The sequence below is a fragment of the Equus asinus genome, chromosome 14 (assembly GCF_041296235.1).
Source record: "Equus asinus isolate D_3611 breed Donkey chromosome 14, EquAss-T2T_v2, whole genome shotgun sequence".
Taxonomy (NCBI): Eukaryota; Metazoa; Chordata; class Mammalia; order Perissodactyla; family Equidae; genus Equus; species Equus asinus.
Window position 1 is genome coordinate 47,093,433 of NC_091803.1, and position 17,517 is coordinate 47,110,949.

General features: G+C 60.1%; 2 protein-coding genes across 32 annotated transcripts; both read right to left on the reverse strand.

Moving 5' to 3' along the window:
• Window positions 1–1,420: 1,420 nt before the first annotated feature.
• LOC106826076 (uncharacterized) lies at window positions 1,421–5,075 on the reverse strand. The gene is made up of 4 exons (XM_070483995.1): window positions 5,037–5,075; window positions 2,301–3,139; window positions 1,680–1,859; window positions 1,421–1,566 (listed from the first exon to the last, which is right to left on the reverse strand). Exons 1-2 carry the CDS (start codon window positions 5,073–5,075, stop codon window positions 2,348–2,350), a joined length of 831 nt encoding a protein of 276 aa, XP_070340096.1. The 3' UTR covers window positions 1,421–1,566; window positions 1,680–1,859; window positions 2,301–2,347.
• GREP1 (glycine rich extracellular protein 1) lies at window positions 4,703–17,496 on the reverse strand. Of its 31 annotated transcripts, XM_070485120.1 has the most exons (39): window positions 17,397–17,493; window positions 17,140–17,172; window positions 16,101–16,130; window positions 15,548–15,583; window positions 15,171–15,203; window positions 15,014–15,073; window positions 14,680–14,712; window positions 14,511–14,564; window positions 14,185–14,244; window positions 14,024–14,056; window positions 13,885–13,944; window positions 12,800–12,829; window positions 12,676–12,708; window positions 11,769–11,798; window positions 11,659–11,691; window positions 11,536–11,571; window positions 11,302–11,331; window positions 11,187–11,219; window positions 10,812–10,847; window positions 10,365–10,394; window positions 10,255–10,287; window positions 10,130–10,165; window positions 9,858–9,917; window positions 9,569–9,598; window positions 9,438–9,470; window positions 8,513–8,566; window positions 8,323–8,358; window positions 8,204–8,236; window positions 8,066–8,101; window positions 7,320–7,364; window positions 6,993–7,034; window positions 6,840–6,872; window positions 6,401–6,463; window positions 6,293–6,322; window positions 6,150–6,209; window positions 5,877–5,990; window positions 5,549–5,593; window positions 5,397–5,450; window positions 4,703–5,166 (listed from the first exon to the last, which is right to left on the reverse strand). In XM_070485120.1, exons 1-39 carry the CDS (start codon window positions 17,461–17,463, stop codon window positions 5,141–5,143), a joined length of 1,653 nt encoding a protein of 550 aa, XP_070341221.1. In that variant the 5' UTR covers window positions 17,464–17,493; the 3' UTR covers window positions 4,703–5,140. The 31 variants fall into 31 exon arrangements, with proteins under 31 accessions (XP_070341221.1, XP_070341229.1, XP_070341231.1 ...); XM_070485128.1 differs by lacking the exon at window positions 5,397–5,450 and having other exon boundaries at window positions 17,397–17,495; XM_070485130.1 differs by lacking the exon at window positions 14,185–14,244 and having other exon boundaries at window positions 17,397–17,494.
• Window positions 17,497–17,517: the final 21 nt, after the last annotated feature.

The following is a 17,517-nucleotide window of genomic DNA, read 5'->3' on the forward strand; positions in this document are numbered from 1 at the left end:
CGGGCTTCCAGAGGGTAAGCTGGGCCTCCTGATGCCTCTTACCCCAGGGCAGTGCAGCAGCCCCCTCCCACCCACCACCCCACCTACATGCCGCCCATTCCTCCCCAGCCAGCCATTCCCTCCTTCCCCGACTCCGAGGCTCCTGTGCCAGGAAGTCTCCTCGGAGAACCCACTGCATCTGGATCTCATCAGACGGGAAGCCACCCTCCACCCTGGCTCACTGTCACTGCCTCTGTGTCCCTGATGCAGAAAGCACTGTGTCTGCTAGTCACCTGCAGCCGCAGCTTACTGGACTGTGGGTCAGACCTGGTGTCAACCCCACCCCAGGGCTCGGGCAAGTCACAACTGCCCTCATCCCACATGCCTCCTGGCTGTGAAACTGAGGGAGAAGTCCGCCCTCCCTACCTCCAGGGCCCCGGAAGGCCTCTGCCCAAGCAGCCAGCGCCTCCGGCACCTCGGGGTCACTGTAAGTGTAGACTCAGGACAAGAGTATCTTGCGAAGAGCATAATGGCGGTTTCACTTGTGAACCTGGGCAGACTCCACTGATGGGGTAGCAGTTAACTTTATTCTCAGTCGAAACTGTCAGCTTTCAACCAGCAGCAGTCATCACCTGGAGCTCGGAGGGCAGGGCTACCGCCCGCTCCTCCAGGCTGTCTTCTTTAAGACGACACAGTCTGGCCCTTTCTGTGCACTGTCTGATGCTTACCTGACAGGGGAGGAGGGCCACACGACCTAAAGATAGTGGAGGAAGCACCAAGCCAGCAGGAATGGGAACTCGGCCATAATTCAGCAAAGTTTGGGAAAGCCAGTCATTCAACTTTCTTCCGGTGCCTGTGAGAGCTTTCTCAAGATACTAGTGCTTTCAGCTCCTGCCTGAGGACTCCAAGGGCACCTACGGTTCAGGGTCAGTGAGGGACAGGGCCTAAAACACAGTAAGGGAAGCTGGGCAGCCAGCTCGAGAGGGGGCCCAGCCCCACAGGGGAGAGGACACTTGCCTGTATGGACCGGATGGTGGCTCCTAAGCCCTGGGAAATATGCGAGGGGCCTTATTTGAAGAGAGGGTCTTTGCAGATGTAATTAAGTTGAGGATCTCAAGATGAGATCATTCCAGATTGAGAGTGGGCCCTACACCCAATGACAGGTGTCATAAGAGAAAAACAGAGAGATTTGAGACATAGACACGGGAGGAGGTCACATGAAGACAGAGGCAGAGACTGGAGTTAGGCGGCGACAAGCCAAGGATCACCAGGAGCCACCAGAAGCTGGGAGAGGCAAGAAGGATCCTCCACTAGAGCTTCTGGAGGGAGTTTGGCCCTGCCACACCTTGACTTTGGACTTCTGCCTTCCAGAACGGCGAAAGAAGGCATTTTTGTTGTTTTAAGCCCCCAATTTGCGGCGATTTACTGCAGCAGTCACAGGAAACTCATACGCTGCCTTTCTTGCTGGGGGGTCCCAGGCTCTCAGAGGTCGCCCAAGGTCAAGCTGGCTTCCTGATACCATTCCTGAGCTGCTGTAGAAGGGCCCATCGAGACAGGACGTCTGCTGGTTACCTGTGCCCAAGCCACCTGAGTAACAAAGGGAACTTTATTCTGAGTTGTAGGCACTGGGGAGAAACCAGCAGGGGGGCGGGGGGTAGGTAAAGATGGGGAGAGAACAGGGGCTTCCTCTCATGACTCACCGTGGGAGCTTTCCTGTCCCCTGGGGATGACTTGACAGCCCTTGCATGTGACACTCCTGCTCCAGGGCCCAGTATCGATTGTCCATCAACACCACTGTTTTCCTGGTGCACCCAGGCCCTCAGGACCCCTGGATCTATTTCAGTTGAAAGTTTAACTTCTTAAGACTTGGAAGGCAGGATCTGAATTTCCAAGAAGTCATACAAATGAAAATGGAGGAGGGTCTTGGGCATGACATCCAAATCCTTTATTTTATAAGGGAAAATGAGACTTTTGGGGTAACCTAGTTAGAGCATTTTAAACTTTTGTTTTCATTTCCTCAGCCACGTGCTGTGGGCTCCCCAGCCCCACCTGCCCAGATCACCAGCCGGCTTATCAGCACGGGGGATGAATTACATTCTCAAATAACCAGGCAGGAGACCTTCTGTAGGGTAGCTGGGAAAATAGAATAAAGACCCTAATCTTAAAGTGAGTGTATTTTCAGACTTGCTCCTTCCTCCCCCAAACCTGGGCTGCTCCCCGACACCTCTCCCTCTTCCCCGTGCCCCACGCCTTCTGAATCCGCCCGCGGGGAAGGCGCCGAGGGGCACAGCCCGGGTGTCTGGGCAAAGCTGCCTACTCACCGGCCCGCAGCCCCTCCGCGTCGGCGGCCTCTGAGAGGGCCGGGCGGTCAGCAGGGTGGCGACAGGAAGAAGTAAGGCGGCGGTGGCGGCGGCGGCAGGGGCGGGGGGAAGACGGGCAGCGGCCAGGGGTCGCGGGGCGCGGGCAGCGCCAGCAGGCTGAAGGACGAGGGCCGTGCAGGCAGCGGCGGCAGCGGCAGCGGGGGCGGCTCGGCGACCAGGGGTGGGCGGCCGCGCGCGCCCACGGGCCCGGGCGTGGCGGTTACGGCGGCCTCCGGCAGCGGCGGCAGCGGCAGGTGCGCGGGCGGCGGCGCGGGCGCTGGCAGGCGCGGCAGGTGCTGCAGGGCGAGCGCGGCGGCGGGCGGCGCGGGTGCACAGGCCTCGGGTGGCAGCTCCGGCAGCGCCAGGTGGGTGCCGGGGCCCCAGGGCGCCAGAGGTTCGGGCCACAGCGGGAGCGCGGGCAGCGGCGGCAGCTCGGCCAGGGCGAGGGCCGAGAGCGGCGGCGGCCCCGGGCTCAGGCCCGGCGGCAGGCCAGGCAGCGGCGGGTGGGGCAGGGACGGCGCGGGCGGCGGGGTCAGCGACAGCGACGCGCGGGCCCGGCCCCGCCGCGAGTGGGCACGGACGCGGGCGAGCCGCGGGTGCGAGCGGGAGCGGGGGAGCCGCGCCGCCAGCTTGGCTGCCGCCGCTCCCGGGCCTGGCGCGCGCCTCCCGCGGCAGTCCGGTTCCTCGGTGGGAGGCCACGCGCGGCGCGGCAGACGGCCCAGCCAATCGGAGCCGCGCTCCGCCGCGCCCCAGCCAATCAAGGGCCAGTGCGCTGGCTGCGGGCGCGTCTCTCCCTCCGGCTGTCACGAGCTCCCCGCTGGCAGCCAGTCAAAGGCAGCAGCGCTCTCTGTCAAGTTCTTCTTCCCGCCCTCCCCTGCTCTCAACCAATCACGGTGCCCCGTGGTGCCACAGGCCCCACCCTCCACTAGTCCTGAGACCAGGCTCTGCACCCGCGCAGTGGGCGCCCCCACCTGGCCCGGCCTGAGGGTCCCCTGAGCCGCGGCGTCCCCATGGCTGCCGTGCCCCGCCTCGCCGCGCCCCCCTGCAGCGGCCAATGAGTAGAGAGTGTGTGGCTCTCCTCTTTTGGGGTCTGCCCTAGTGTTTCCAGACTGATGCGCCTGGGTGTGGTTCAAGACCCACACAGATTTCCCTTCAATTTCCTTAAAGAAGAGATGAAACGATATCATAATTCAAAAGCAAAGTTTGATGACATGTAGCATTTGTGGCAACGTTGCTAAGAACAGTTATAAATGACAGGTGGGTGAGAATCTGAAAAAAGGAGAAAGTGGTCAGTCTTTTTAAAATCGGAATATAGAAACCTATATTAGAAGAATATTAGAGCATTTCTACGTGGGTTAGGAAGGACATCACCCACTGCCCTCACTGAGACAGTCTGCTCAATGTCTCCTGAGCCCAGATGTTGGCCTCTAATCCTGTCCTCCGGTAAAAAGATGTGGTTTATTCCATGCCTGGGGGCAGAGAAAGATAAGACTATTTGGATACTTTTAAAGAATTAGTAGTTTTGTGAAAAAGCAAAAGTCTGTGATGATTCTCAAATAGAGCAAATCAAATGAGGTAGGCTAAGAGAAATCAGGCTGGAGTTCCAATAATGTTTACAGAAACTCCTAAAGGTTGATCAACCCAAAACCTTGTGCATATTGTGGTGAGGTTTGGGCCTGCACCGAAATCCCGCTATTGTAAATCAAGCCAATAGGAAGTTGAGCTGAGTTCCTTATAGGGTGCCAAATCCCATCGGTTCTTCAGTTAAAACTTAACCAGGCTGCAAGAAGAGGTGTGGGCCTGGAAAGGCACAGCTCAGAACACGGAGGCTCGGAGAGACTGATTCAGGGACCCGCCAGGCTTTAGGTCAAAGCTCAGAACAGTAGGTCAATCCCCAATTTTGCAACCTCCACTCGGGACCCAGCCTAGGAAAGCAGTTTGCTTCCATATTTCCGGGTGAGTAAATTTGTAATCATGGGATGGGAAAACGAAGTGATCCAGTAGCACTGATCCTGAAACTTGATTAGTAACGGCTTTTTAAGATGTTTGAACACACTCAGTAATCTGATATGTTAAATGTCTGGTTTATTCCTTTCCAGGAGCCCTGTAAGTGCTTAGGGAGAAGTTTCTGGTTGGATCTGCACCCCTCCGCTCCATTGAGAGGTCAAGTAGATTATGTGTGCAATTGTTTGACATGTCTAAGGGAATTGAAAGTTCATCAGGCTTGTAGGGCATGCTGCATATTTGGGGGGGAAGTCGATCTGTCGATTTCTAATCTAACTGAGCATTAATCAAAGAATGGGGAAGTTCTATATCCAAATTATAAGATAAATCAGTACAGTGACATCTAGAAGACAAGTGTAAAGGCTTCAGGAAAATGAGATTTTTACTTTAATAACTTTAATACATTGATTATAAATTAAAACACAGTTAATGCACAGGTCCCCTAAATGGATGTGGTTCCCCCACTAGATTGTGACCCAAGGGCAGGGCTGAGTGTGTTCTGTTCTCACACCTCTCCCCTTGGAGTACAGCCCTGGCACACAGCCACATTGACGTTTGTTGAATGAATGAATGAATGAATGGAAGGAGGTGCTGGGTGGAGGCTACAGGCCCAGGTGCCCCACCCCAGCCAGCTGATCCCTGCCCCCACGGCACACAGAGGCAAAGAGGGAAGCACACTGCCTTTATTAATACTTCAGCCGGGCCAGAGGCTGAGCCTGAGGGTCTGGCCATCCTTGCCTGGCTGCCCAGGCTCTGCCCAGAGGCGCTCAGGATGGGTGGGGGATGGGCTCCAGTGCTTAGCATTTCCCAAGAGGGCAGCGGCCTGGGAAGAGGGAGAGCAGAGCGCTGGTGAGGTCTGGCCCCCTCCTCACTTCCCAGGGGACCTGAGCCCTCTCCTTCCTCTGGTCTCTGAGGTCAGTCACTCAGCAGATGCCTACAGGTGGCCTGAGAGCCTGCTCTCTCTCCCAAGGGCTGGGGACCCAGTGCAGCCTGGAGGGCTGACAATGGTGGCATGGGGCGAGTAGGGGACTGGGCCAATGTGCTCCCTCTCACCTCCATAGCCATTTCCCAGCAGGTCACTGATGTCTCTCTTCACCTCAGGGCCCCCTAAGGTGCACAAGGCAGGGCACCTGGGTCACCAGAGGACTTCAGAGTCCTCCTGCCCACCCCAATTTCACCCCAGGCCCTGGGAGACCCCCACTCACCGAAAGGCCCGGGGCCCAGGTCTGGCCTCAGTTGCCCATAGGGCCCTGGAGGGAGGGACAGAAGGTGGGAGCACTGAGTCCCCGATGGTCCGCCTTCCAACTCTGTCACCTCCCCATCTTGGTCTAGTGTCCAGGTTCCTGCTGAGGGCCCCTGCTCCACCTGCCTCTCCTCCAGCCCCACCCTTTCCTGCCTATTCCCTCCTGTCTTCCTCTGCCACCAGTGCCACCCCTCTATCTCTGCAGGGCTGTGGGGTGGGCCTGGGCCCAGGACCCAGCCCCCCAGTGCCACCCCTAACCCCCCACAGCACTCTTCCACACACCCCATTACCTGGCTGGCTGCTGACCCCTGGATATGTGCCTCCAGCAGCATATCCAGGCTTCAGGGCAGCTCCCCAGGGCTGGAGGGAGGGCCAGGGAAAGCCCCTCAGGGAAGCGGCCTGACCTGCAGGAGGAAAGCTGGCATGGGCACCCTGCTCACTGGACCTGGACATCCAGCATGCCCTGGTCCTCCCCAGACATCGGATCCCCCGCCCACTTGGCCTGGTCCCTGCAACGCTTGCTTACCGGGGTTCTCTCTGCTCCCTGAACACTCATTTCTTACCATTTCCTTCAGGGGCTGGAGCTGCTGCTCTGGAGTCCACAAGCACTTCCTCCTCATACCCTGCAAGAGATCCAAGCCATTCCTGCCCAGCCCCTGGACGTCCTTTCCCCTCACCCCTGCACTGTCCCCTGGGGCCAACTCACCATTCCTAAAGCCATTGGCCCCAGGGAACCCTGGAGGAGAAAAAAGACGGTCAGAGGCAGGAGCAGCCCCTGAGCCTGGGCCTCCCACCCCACCCCACCCCCAGGCACCTGGCTGCGGGCGGGCCTCAGGGAAGACCCCAGCTCCCAGACCACCATTCCAGTAACCAAACCCTGCAGGAGAGAGGTTAGGGAGGGGCTGGGGGGCAGTACTGACAGACCAGGAGGACTCCTTGTGGTGAGACAGACCGACTCAGAGATGACCTGAGAGGACCTCGCACCTTTCCCCACCGTCAGCCAGCTAACCCCGTACAACCTCTGGGGTCCCACCTTCCAGAAGCCTCCCCAACCTCCCTCTAGGCAGCCTCAGTCTGTCATTCCACCCTTGCCTGAGACACTGCACCTGGTTCTGGCCACCACTGTGCATAGTCAATATGCACTGGGTGAATAAGGAAAGAGAGAGACAGACACGGCGAGAGACAGCAACAAGGAGGACTCGCCATGAGGAAGATGCCAGCTCATGCCCAAGATGGGGGCCCGGGGGGCTCACCGACTTTCTGGGGCTGAAGGCCACCACCAAAGCCTGGAGGAGAGGAAACAGGGGTCAGAGATGGGGGGTTGGAGACAGCTGCAGTCTTTGGTCCCTTCATCCGAAGCTGACGGAAGGGAGGGGAGGGTAAGGAAGGGGAGAACTCAGACTCACCCACTTCTGCTCCTGGTCCATAGCTATTCAGAGGCTGGTACCCTGTGAAGAGAATGGAGATCAGACGGGAGGACCCAGACTTTCCCTAACTCCTTGGGGGCCACATGTGGACCTTAGGGACTCTGAGGAGGAAGAAGGCATTCTCCCTATCCACAAAGAACAGAACAGAAGAAATGAGCTTAGAAAGCAGCAACAGAGAGTGAGGGTAGGCTCAGGGAGGGACTTCCTGGCCTTGTGGTGCCCAAACAGCTGAGGCAGCTAGGGAACAAGAGTGTTGCAGGAGTGACCCTGATCTGGCATGGGGACAGGGAGCAGACAGACTCACACCTGCTTTCTGAGGTTTCAGTCCCCACTGGATGGCTGCAGTTGGTGCTAGGAAGAAAGCCAGGGGACAGGAGTGAGCCCGAGGCAGGGTGGGTTGGGAATGCTGCAGCCTGCCATGGGGGCAGGGGCTGGGGGGAGCTGCCATATTGGAGGTTACATGGGGTCTCAGGACCAGAGTTCAGCTTTCCCTCAGCTAGCTCACTGTGACAAGGCTCTGTCTCAGCTGGAGAGTGGGCACAGGGGCTTCTGAGCTGCCCAGGCAGGCCCAGCTCCTCCAGGGACGGGTACCCCCAATGTCCCCCCTCCACACTGACCTGGGAAATTGCCATTCTGCACAGGGTGGGGGGGAGCTGGGAATTCAGGCCCCAACCACCCCTTTTATCTTAACAGCTCCCCAGAGGGGGAGGCCTGGGGAGAAGCAGTGAAGGGCCCCTCCCATTGCAGGGATGTGGACGGGGGAGGGACAGAGCACTGAGCGCAGGCCAGCACCCACCCCAGGCTGCCCTCCTGGACTTAGCCTGGCCAAGTCATCAGCCTGCGGTGGCTTCTAAGGCAGACACAGGTTCCAAGAGAGGTCATTGGCCAGGTCAGGAAAACCCCAGCTCCCAGGAGCCACAAGCTCCTGTGGTGACAGGTGACAGAGCCACCTGACATGGTTCCTGCTGTTTGCCCACCCAGCCCCTCCGCCTTCCAGCAACATCCCCTCCACCTCCCTCCTTGCCACACCCTTCCAGCCCCAGAAGCCTCACCTGGCTGGGCCCCCAGCCCGTTTCCGTTGCCATATCCTGGAGAGGAAAGCAGGGAGATGAGGGGCAGTATTTAGGGAAGGGGGTGTGGAAGGTGAGGCAGGAGGAGGCGCAGGACAGAGATGCGGGGGTCTCACTCGCCTGGCTTCTGAGGTTTCACACCCTCTCCCAGACCTGCAGGAGAGACAGAGGCCGCTTCAAACCAGGCCCCGCCCTAGTAAGGAGGCCTCCCTCCCCGACAGGGCCCTCACTGCCCTCACCTGCTGGGATTTGCAGCCCGGCCCCTGGCGGGGATCCTGGGAGGAAGAGCAGATAGGAGAGCAGCAGCTGGCTGGGGGAGACCCCACTCTGCCTCTTCTCTTCCTCAGGACCCCTCTTTGCCCCATGGGGCCCTTTGCCCCCTCCCCGCCACTTCCCAGAACTCCAGGGCCCACCCGCTGCCTCCTTCACCTGGCTGGGCCCTTTGGCCTGGGAAGGCTCCGGCTGCCAGCCCGTTCCTGTAAACTGGGGAGACAGGGTGGGGAAGTAGACAGTTTCTGGGGATAGAGAGGAGTCGTGGTGGGGGGAGGTCCAATTCTGACACCAATTCCAATTTTGGGGGTTTCCAATACCACCAAACAATTCTCAGAAGCCAGCTGGGTGTCTGACAATTTAACTCAATTCTGACACTATTTAACAGATCCCACAGGTTAAGGGCTCAGTCCAACAAGACCGTTCCTCTCCTCACCCATTTCAGGTGCCAATCGCCAGTCCAGGTTGTCACCCGTGCTTCTGACCCACCAGCTATAAATGGGAGGTTCCCATGACCCCCTCCTTGTGTTCGATTAATTTGCGGGAGTGGCTCACAGAACTCGGGAAAATATTTTACTTACTAGATTACTAGTTTATTGTAAAAGGATCTAACTCGGGAACAGCCAGATGGAAGAGATGCACAGGGCAAGGTATGGGGGAGGGGTGTGGAGCTTCTTGCTCTCCCCAAATCCCCACGTGCTCCTCAACTCGAGAAGAAGCTCTCCAATCCCAGTCCTTCCGGGTTTTCAGGCCGCTGGCATGATTGATTACCCCATTGGCCATTGGTGATTGAACTCACTCTCCAGCCCCGCCTCCTCCCACAGGTCAGGGGTGGGATTGAAAGTTCCAACCCTCTAACCACGAGGTGGGTTCCCCTGGCAACCAGCCCCTATCCTTAGGTGACCCAGGGGCTTTCCAAAAGTCATCTCATTAACACAACAAAAGACACCATTAATGCCCTCCTCACTTAGGAAGTTCCGAGGCTTTTAGGAGCTAGCTCTGTGCCAGAAATGGGAGGGAAACAAAATAAACATCTCTTGTTATAAACCTCAGTATCACAAGCGGGTAGAGAAAAAGGGTTCACCTGGCTTCTGCAGCTTCATGCCCTCACCAATGCCTGGAGAAGAGACGGAAGCAGGTGAGGCACCCAGGACCCACCCACTGGGCCTCTCCCCCAGCACCCTGGCATCTGGCCCCCAGCGCCCACCCCCCTACCTGGTCCGTAACCGATAGGAACCTGAGGGCCTGTGGGGACGGAGAGGGAGAGGCTGAGGTGCAGGAGGCTGGGGACTGGGCTGCCCTTCCCTCCCAGTTTAGGAACCAGAAGCCCTGGGGCCGCCTCTGCCCCATGCCACCTCCATTCATCGCCAACTCCACCCTCTCCAAGTCTGGCAGGAGCCCAGAGTGGATTCTCAGAACAGGGTCTCAGTGAGGATCATCTCCTCCCCAGGGCCCCTCTTGTCTCCTCCTCTCCCAGCCCCCAGCTCTCCCAACCCCCCACTACCTGCTCCGTAGCCATTCTGAGCTGGGGGGCCTGCAGGGTAGCCATTCTGAGCTGGGAGGCCTGTGAGGGAGGGAGGGATGAACAGGGGTTTGGGACCCTGGCTAAGGTGGGGGTGAAGGTCCGGCCCGTGGTCCCCCCTTCAGAGCCAAGCCCTAACAAGGGCTCCTCCAGCCCCTCATAACCATTCACCAATCCTGCCCCTCGAAGGCCTGCAGGGAGGCGGGAGAGGACACCAAGATGCGGAACCCCGCCCCAGACCCCACCAGTCTCACCTGGCTGGGCTCCCAGCCCATTGCCGTTCCCAAATCCTGGGGAGACAGACCGAGGTGGGAGTGTGAATGGGGGAGAGGAACTCAGGGTTTTGGGGAGGGAGGAAGACAGGTAGGGGAAGGCTCACCCGGCTTCTGGGGTTTCATGGCCCCTCCAAAGCCTGGTAGGGGGACAGGGAGCAGGTGAGGGACCCGGCCCCCACCTCTGGGCCTCCCCAGAACCCCAGCCCGCCCCTACCTGGTCCATAGCCGTTTTGAGTCACAGGGCCTGTGGGGAGAAGAGGGGAATGATAAAGATGGCCATGGGGCTGAAGGGGTGAGGCCAGCACTGGAGTCCCTTGGTCTGGCCTCCCACTCCTCTCCCCATGGTCCTTGGTGCCCCTGGACACCCCAATCCCCTCTTAGAGTCATACACAGGCCCAGCACAATACACTTAGGTCTGCAGGAGGTGGGGGCCAAGAGAAAAGGCCTGAGAGGGACAAGGGACAGGATGGCTCTCCTCTCACCTCTCACCTGGCCGCTGGACTTTCTGGCTCCCTCCTAGGCCTGGGGAGGCTGAGAGGCTGACATTGCCTCTGCCAGGCCTCTCCTTACCCCCCAGGCCCCACCCCTCCATCTGCTGTGCCCCCAGCTCTTGCTTCTCTCCTCCCTCACAACCCCTCCGGCCCCGTCCAGCTGCGCTCACCTGGCTGGGCTCCCAGTCCATTTCCCTGAATGTATCCTGAGGAGGAAAAGCAGGGGCGGGTATGAGGGCCAGTGTCTGCAGGGTTCAGGAGGGGGCAGGGCAGAGTCGGTGGCCTCAGAGACAAGGTGCGAGGGGGGGTCTCTCCCGTCCCTTCCAGGCCATAGGCAGACCCCTCCAACTCCCCACTACTCCACACATAGCCCCTGCCCCAGCTCCTTGCCCTCCTCTCTCCCCCTAAGAAGCCTGGGCCCCTGCCCCAAGGGAGGCCCCCTCCTAGCCCTTTCCCAGATCCTGGAGAGAGAGACGGAGGTATGAGCAGGGGGTGCTCCGGCTTCAGGGGGACGTGGATAGAGACAAGACTAGGGCAGGACTCACCTGGCTTCTGGGGCTTCATGCCCCCCCCGAAGCCTGGAGAAGAAACGGGGGCAGGTGAGGGACTCAGGAGCCCCCATCTGCAGGCCTCCCCAGGCTCCTCCCACTCTGCTCCTACCTGCCCCGTATCCGTTCTGGGTTTCCTGGCCTGTGGGGAAAGGAAGGGTGAGCTGGAGGGATTTGGGGTCTTGCTGAGGTGGAAGTGAAGGTCCGCCCTCTTGGACCAAGCCAGAAAGCTGGGATCCTAGAGGCTTCCTTTCAGCACCCCTCAGTTATTCACCAGTCCTGCCTCTCCAAGGCCTGGAGGGAGGTGGGAGGCGATACCCCCCACCCCAGACCCCACCAGTCTCACCTGGCTGGGCACCCAGCCCATTGCCGTTCCCAAATCCTAGGGGGACAGACCAAGGTGGGAGTGTGAACAGGGGGAGGGGAGCTCAGGGTTTTAGGGGGTGGAGAGAGGCAGAGGGAGGCTCACCGGGCTTCTGGGGTTTCACAGCCCCTCCAAAGCCTGGTAGGGGGACAGGGAGCAGGTGAGGGACCCGGCCCCCACCTCTGGGCCTCCCCAGAACCCCGGCCCGCCCCTACCTGGTCCATAGCCGTTCTGAGCTGCAGGACCTGGTGGGAGAAGAGAGGGGTTCTGGGTTCTCTCTGTGGCTCCCCCCAAAGCCGGTGCCCCCACCCCCAGCCAGGTCCTTGACCTCCCCCTGGGGTCCAGCCTCCCTTCAGAGCCTGAATGCCATACCCAGCTGCCTGGGTCCCATCTGATTGGGTGTCACTGCCAGCACCCAAGTTAACCAGCCAGGAAGGTGGACTCCTTGATGGGGAGTCCCTTGAGGGGACCCCTTCCCCTCACCAACAACATGCTGTCAGCTCTGGCTCCTGTCACCTTGGCCTCCAAGCTGTTTCCAGGGCCTGGACCCTCTTGGGTCCTCTCTTGGATGCCCCAGCTCAAGAACCCACCAATTTCTCAGTGGGCCACAGCCAGCAGCCTCCTCCTGGCCTCCGCTTCCTCTTCCCCAGGAGGCCCGGGCTCCCCTCTAGTGGGCAGCCTGGCCGTGTTGCCTTCAGCTCCTTTCCTGTCTGCCTCTTCCCGCCTGCCCCAGCCTCTGGGAGTGCCTGCCTCCAGCACCTGGCTGGCCCCTGGATGTTTGTTGAATGAATGTTTGTTTTGTGACACCAGGTGGGAGGGCGGGTCTCATCTAGCTTCTGGGGTTTTAGTCCTCCCAGGCCTTGGAAGAGAAGGGGACTGTCTGTGCATCTACCTGACCCTGCCTCTTCCCTCACAACTAGGGTTGGGCCCGCATATCAGCTACCCCCTCAAGGACCCCCCCACTCCTAGAGCTCCAGGGCCACACCTGGTTGGGCTCCTGGCCCATTCCCATTCCCAAATCCTAGGGAGACAGAGGAAGAGGGACCAGGAGAGATCCAGGGCTTGGGGGCAGCAGACAGAGAATGTGATAATGGACAGAGACTGGGATAGAGTGGGGCTCACCTGGCTTCTGGGGTTTTCCACCCCCTCCAAAGCCTGGGGAGGAGATGAGCAGGTGAGGGGCCCTGAAGCCTCCACCCAGAAATTCAGCCCCTACTCCCAGCTTCCACCCCCATCCACTCTCTACCTGGTCCAAAGCCATTCTGAGCTGCGAGACCTATGTGGGGGGTGACACAGTAAAGTTGGGCATTGCTGAAGTGGGAAAGGCCCCCAGTCCCCACCTCAACCCCCTGAACCCCTGCCCTCCCCTCACATCCCTCCATTCAGCCTGGATAGATTCACAAGAGGAGTAGGGGGAGGTGACTGGGGGACCTGTGACAGGAAAGAGGCAGGACCCCCAGACCTCCCCCTCACAGCTGCCATCTGGTCCTGAGACCCACCCCCCCCCCCCCCCCCCCCCCCCGGCCAAGTCTTAAATGCCACCATTTTTCCCCACCCCTATGCTGGCTGCTGGCCCAGCCCAGCCCTGAAAACACCCGCCAGCTTCCTCCTCACATCCTCCTCCTCCGCTCCACTGAGTCCTGGAGCCAAGTGTTTTTCAGGTATTAACAAGATCTTTCACGTTCTGCTTAAAACCCCAAGGGGGCATCCCACTGCCGAGAATAAAACCCCCAAGCCTCCAGCCCCCTCTCAGCCTCAGCCTCCATCCTCCCATGGGGTCACCCCAGTCCTGAACACAGCCCACAGTGGCTGCACGTGTGGTTCTGGGCTTGTGGGCTGGGCCCAGCGACTCTGCAGCCTGGTCAAGGTTGACCAGCGCAGCATCTGCAGTGGCCAGCTGCAGCCTGGCTCAGGGCAGGTGCTCGGATAACACTGATCGTGAGCTGGACCCTGACTTCTCCCTCTGAGCACCCACCCCAGCACCACCCACCCCTCCTAGGCTGGGCCCCCAGGCCATTGCCAGTGCCATGCAGTGTCCTGGAGAGGGAAAGCAGTGTGAGGAGTGGGGTGGGAGGACTGGGGTTGAGAGGAGACAAGGACAGGGATGGGCAGGGACAGAGTCAAGATGGGGGACAGGAGGGCAGGGTCTCTGGCTCGCCTGGTTTCTGAGGTTCCAAGGCCCCTCCCAAGCCTGGAGAAAGACCAGGCAGGTGACTGAGCCACATGCAGACCCCACCTCTCCTCACAGAAATCAATTTTCTGCCCTCCTGATCCTGAGTTCCCCTAGCCACCCCCTCCTTCCTAGAACCTGGCTTGGCCCAGTGTCCTCACCTGGCTGGGCTCCAACTCCCAGGAAGGCCCTGGTTCCCATCCCATTCCCGTTGGCATATCCTAGGGAGGCAGCAGAAAGGAGTAAGGGGAGGCCAGGCAGCAGGGGTGGACAGGGACAGAGGGACAGCGTAGGACTCACCTGGCTTTTGGGGTTTCACAATCCCTCCAATTCCTGAGAAAGAGACAGAGATAAAGTGATGGAGCCTGGAACTCCCTGAACCCCTAAACCCAAGCATATGCCCCCAGCTCTCACCCCCCTCCCCTACCTGGTCCCTGGCCACTGTTCTGAGCCACCCTCACCTGGCAGGGCTCCTGCCCCGGGAAAAGCACTGACTCCTAAACCATTTCTGCTCCCAAATCCTGGGGACACAGAAGTGGGGACTGTAAGCCATGGGTTGGGCAGGTTCAAGCACACAGAGGGGGCTGGGATGGAAATGGCAGGAAAGTGCGAAGATGGGCCAGGGCAGGGCTCTCCCTCATTTGCAGGTTTCATGCTCCCTCCCAGGCCTGGGGAGAGGCTGAGCCCTTTGTCCTCCCCGCAGAACCCAACTCTCTCCCCTGCTGATTCCCTGATTCCAGCTCTTCTCCCTCCCTGAACCCCAGGGCGGTGCCCCAGGCGTCCTCACCTGGCTGGGCTCCCAGCCCTGGGAAGGCCCCAGCTCCCAGGCCATTGCCATATCCTGGGGAGAGACAGCCAGAGGGCAGAATGAGGAGGAGGGGCTGGGGCTTCAAAGGGAGCAGACAGGCGGTGATGACCATGGCGGGTGGACAGAGGGGCATGGAGCTGGGGCTCACCTGGTTTCTGAGGTTTCACAGCTCCTCCAACGCCTGAGGAGAGAAATGCAGTAGATGAGGGGACCCCAGGGACCCAGCCTCTTCTGGGGCTCCACAGCCATGCTGAGCTGAGGGGTGAGGCAGGGGTGCTTGGGCTCCCAGCTAAGGTGGAGGTGAAGCAGGGGTACCCTTGTTCTCCCTTTCCCAAACCAGACTTCAGGAACCCTCATGGTCCTTCCCTCCACCTCCTGTGAGTCACGAGTTCGGCCCCAGGGAGTCTGGGAAAAGACCCTCCTGATCCTGACCAGGCCGTATCCCCCCCACGTCCATACCCATCCCTCTTCCCCCACCTCACCTGGCTGGGCTGCAACACCTGGGAAGGCCCCTGCTCCCAGCTGGTTCCCATTCCCAGGCCCTGGGGAGATAGGGCAGGAGAGGGTGAGAGGGGAGTAAGGGAGCAGTGGGGGGCAGGGCATAGAGATGGGGAGAAACAAGTAGGGTGGGGTTATCACCTGGCTTGAGGGGTCTCACACCCCCTCCAGCGCCTGAGAAGGAGACGGGGATCAACTGAGGGTCTCAGACGACCCCATTTCAGGGATGCCCCTAGACTCCTGGCCTCAGCTCCCCCAACCCTGGGCTCATCTCTACCTGTTCCATAGCCATTCTGAGCTGGAAGGCCTGTGGGGAGGGGGAGGGATGAACTGGAGAGGTTTGGGGTCCCAGCTGGGGTGGGGATGCAGGACCCTTGGACCCAGCCAGAAATAGCAAACCTGAAGGCTCCCTATCTGCCCCCTCAATCATTCACCAATCCTCCTACCAACCCCCCACCCCCCGCCTGGGAGGGAAGCAAGGAGACAGACGACCAACTCCCAGACCCCACCATTCTCACCTGGCTGGGCTCTCAGCCCATTCCCGTTCCCGAATCCTGGGGCACAGATAGAAGTGAGGGGAGTGAGAGAAAGATGGAGAGATAGAGAGAGCTGGCCCTGGGCAGGGCTCGCCTGGCTTCTGAAGTTTAACACCCCCTTGGGAGCCTGGGGAAAACCCAGGGAGCAGATGAGGGACCCAGAATCCTCTCCCTCAGGGTCTCCTCAGGACCCGCCTACCCCTCCCCCCAGCTTGCTCCCAGCTGGCCCAGGGGACACGCAGTGAGCCAGGCTTGCTTGCCCTGGGGCGGGGCTTAGTGGGCCGACACAAGGAACAAGCAGGGACAGGAAAGAATTGGGGGTGCCCAGGGCAAGGTATACAGATGAGATGACACCAGAACAGTCTTGATGGATTCCTGGGGGGAGGGGAGTGTGTGCAGGAGGGAAAGGACAGAGGCCTGCAGGAAGGGGTCATGGGGGCTTCTCTGCCTGGGAAGTGTCAGTGATGTCCCTAGGTATTTGAATTTCTGAGACAGCTGCCCTCTAACCCCAAAATCCCCCTTGCCCATCCCTTACCTGCTCCCAGGCCACTGGGGGGACCGTAGCCTGTTGGGAAAATGAGAAGCTGAGCCTGGGCAGGCAGGAGGGGCCAGGAGCAGGGGTGCCCCACCCTCATTTAGAGGACACAGGGCTGCCCCCACCCTGCCTGCCTCTCAGCCAGCTTCACCTGATCTGTAGCCATTTGAGCTCCATAAACCTACAGGGTCGGGGAGAAGGGGGGTGGCTTAGGAGAGGGCAAAGAGGGCTGAATCTGTATGACCCGCCTCCTGCTCTGCAGAGCAAGAGTGCACCCCCTCTCTGGGCCTCAGCTTCCCCTCTGGTCACAGGAGGGGCGAGGACAGAGCCAGGTGAACAGACCAGCGTCAGGGACAGCGGAGGCTGAAGGGTCCTTCGGCATGGAGGGAGGTGTCTGGCAGGTCCCCACACCCTCTTCCTCAGGGACACGTGTCCTCTCCCCTCCATTCTTACTTCAGAGGGTCTTTGGACCCCTCCCTTCCTGGAAATCTCATCCTCCTGGCCACCCCCCAATCTTTCTCTCCTGCAGCCTGGAGGCATCAAATCTCAGGAGGGAGCCCCTTCTCCCACCCTTAGGACCCCACAGACCTTTCTGTGACACCCAGCCCCTCCTGCCCCAGCCCCGGGCCCTGCTCCAGCTTGCCTTGTTCCCTCCCCTCCTGTCCCACCTCCAGGCCTTTGTCCCATCTTGCTCCCAGGGATGTCCTTCCCCTTTCCTGTCACAACCTGTCCCCCTAAGACCCAGCTCCAGGCCCCTCCTCCGTGCCTGGTGTTCTCACATCCAGAGCTAGAGTCTGCCCCAACGCAACTCTGCAACTCCGTTCCTAGGGCGGCAGGCGTCTGTGCTCCCTGCGCTTGAACTGACCACGGACAGGCTGCCTGCCGCAAAGACAGGGAGGGACTCCGTGCTTTCCTAGGCCCCTCATCTGGATCCTGGAACTGAGGAATTTCTGGGGTTCTCCCACAGAGAACTCCCAGACCCCTGGGGGGAGAGACCAGGCCCTCTTCCTTGACTCCAGTGCTGGGAGGGCCCACTTACCTTTCCCCAGGCCTGGAGACAACGGAGGCAGCCCTGGGGAGCAAGGGAGGGGGACTGACTCAGGGCAATGACCCCAGAGATGGGGAGGAGTCAGGACCCAGCCCTCTATCCCCTAGTGCCCGAAAACCCTGCCCAGCCCAGACTTCACACATCTGCCCCCCCTGTCTCCAGAGCCCCAGCATCTGACCCAACACTCTCCCTACACCCCCAGCCCCACCCTCAGCTGTTCAGGCCGTCTAGCCAGCGGCTGCCCTCACCGCCTTGCAGGCTTTCAGAAGTCAGGCAGAGCAGGAAGAGGGCGGCGGGGAAGGCCTGGGTGCCCATGGTGCTGGGCGGAGTGGGAGGGTACTGGGCCTTCGGGCCTTTAAAGACCCTGCT

What these genes read in the sequence shown, in the direction of transcription:
- LOC106826076 (XM_070483995.1), bottom strand. Translation starts at nt 5,075, where the DNA reads ATGGCCAGACCCTCAGGCTCAGCCTCTGGCCCGGCTGAA. An exon ending in CAGCCTCTGGCCCGGCTGAA is followed by an intron (nt 3,140 to 5,036) that starts GTATTAATAAAG and finishes AGCTCGTGACAG; the next exon opens with CCGGAGGGAGAGACGCGCCC.
- GREP1 (XM_070485120.1), bottom strand. Translation starts at nt 17,463, where the DNA reads ATGGGCACCCAGGCCTTCCCCGCCGCCCTCTTCCTGCTCTGCCTGACT. An exon ending in CCCCAGTGGCCTGGGAGCAG is followed by an intron (nt 15,584 to 16,100) that starts GTAAGGGATGGG and finishes TCTGTGCCCCAG; the next exon opens with GATTCGGGAACGGGAATGGG. An exon ending in CGGGCTGGGGGCCCAGCCAG is followed by an intron (nt 7,365 to 8,065) that starts GTGAGGCTTCTG and finishes CTTTCTTCCTAG; the next exon opens with CACCAACTGCAGCCATCCAG.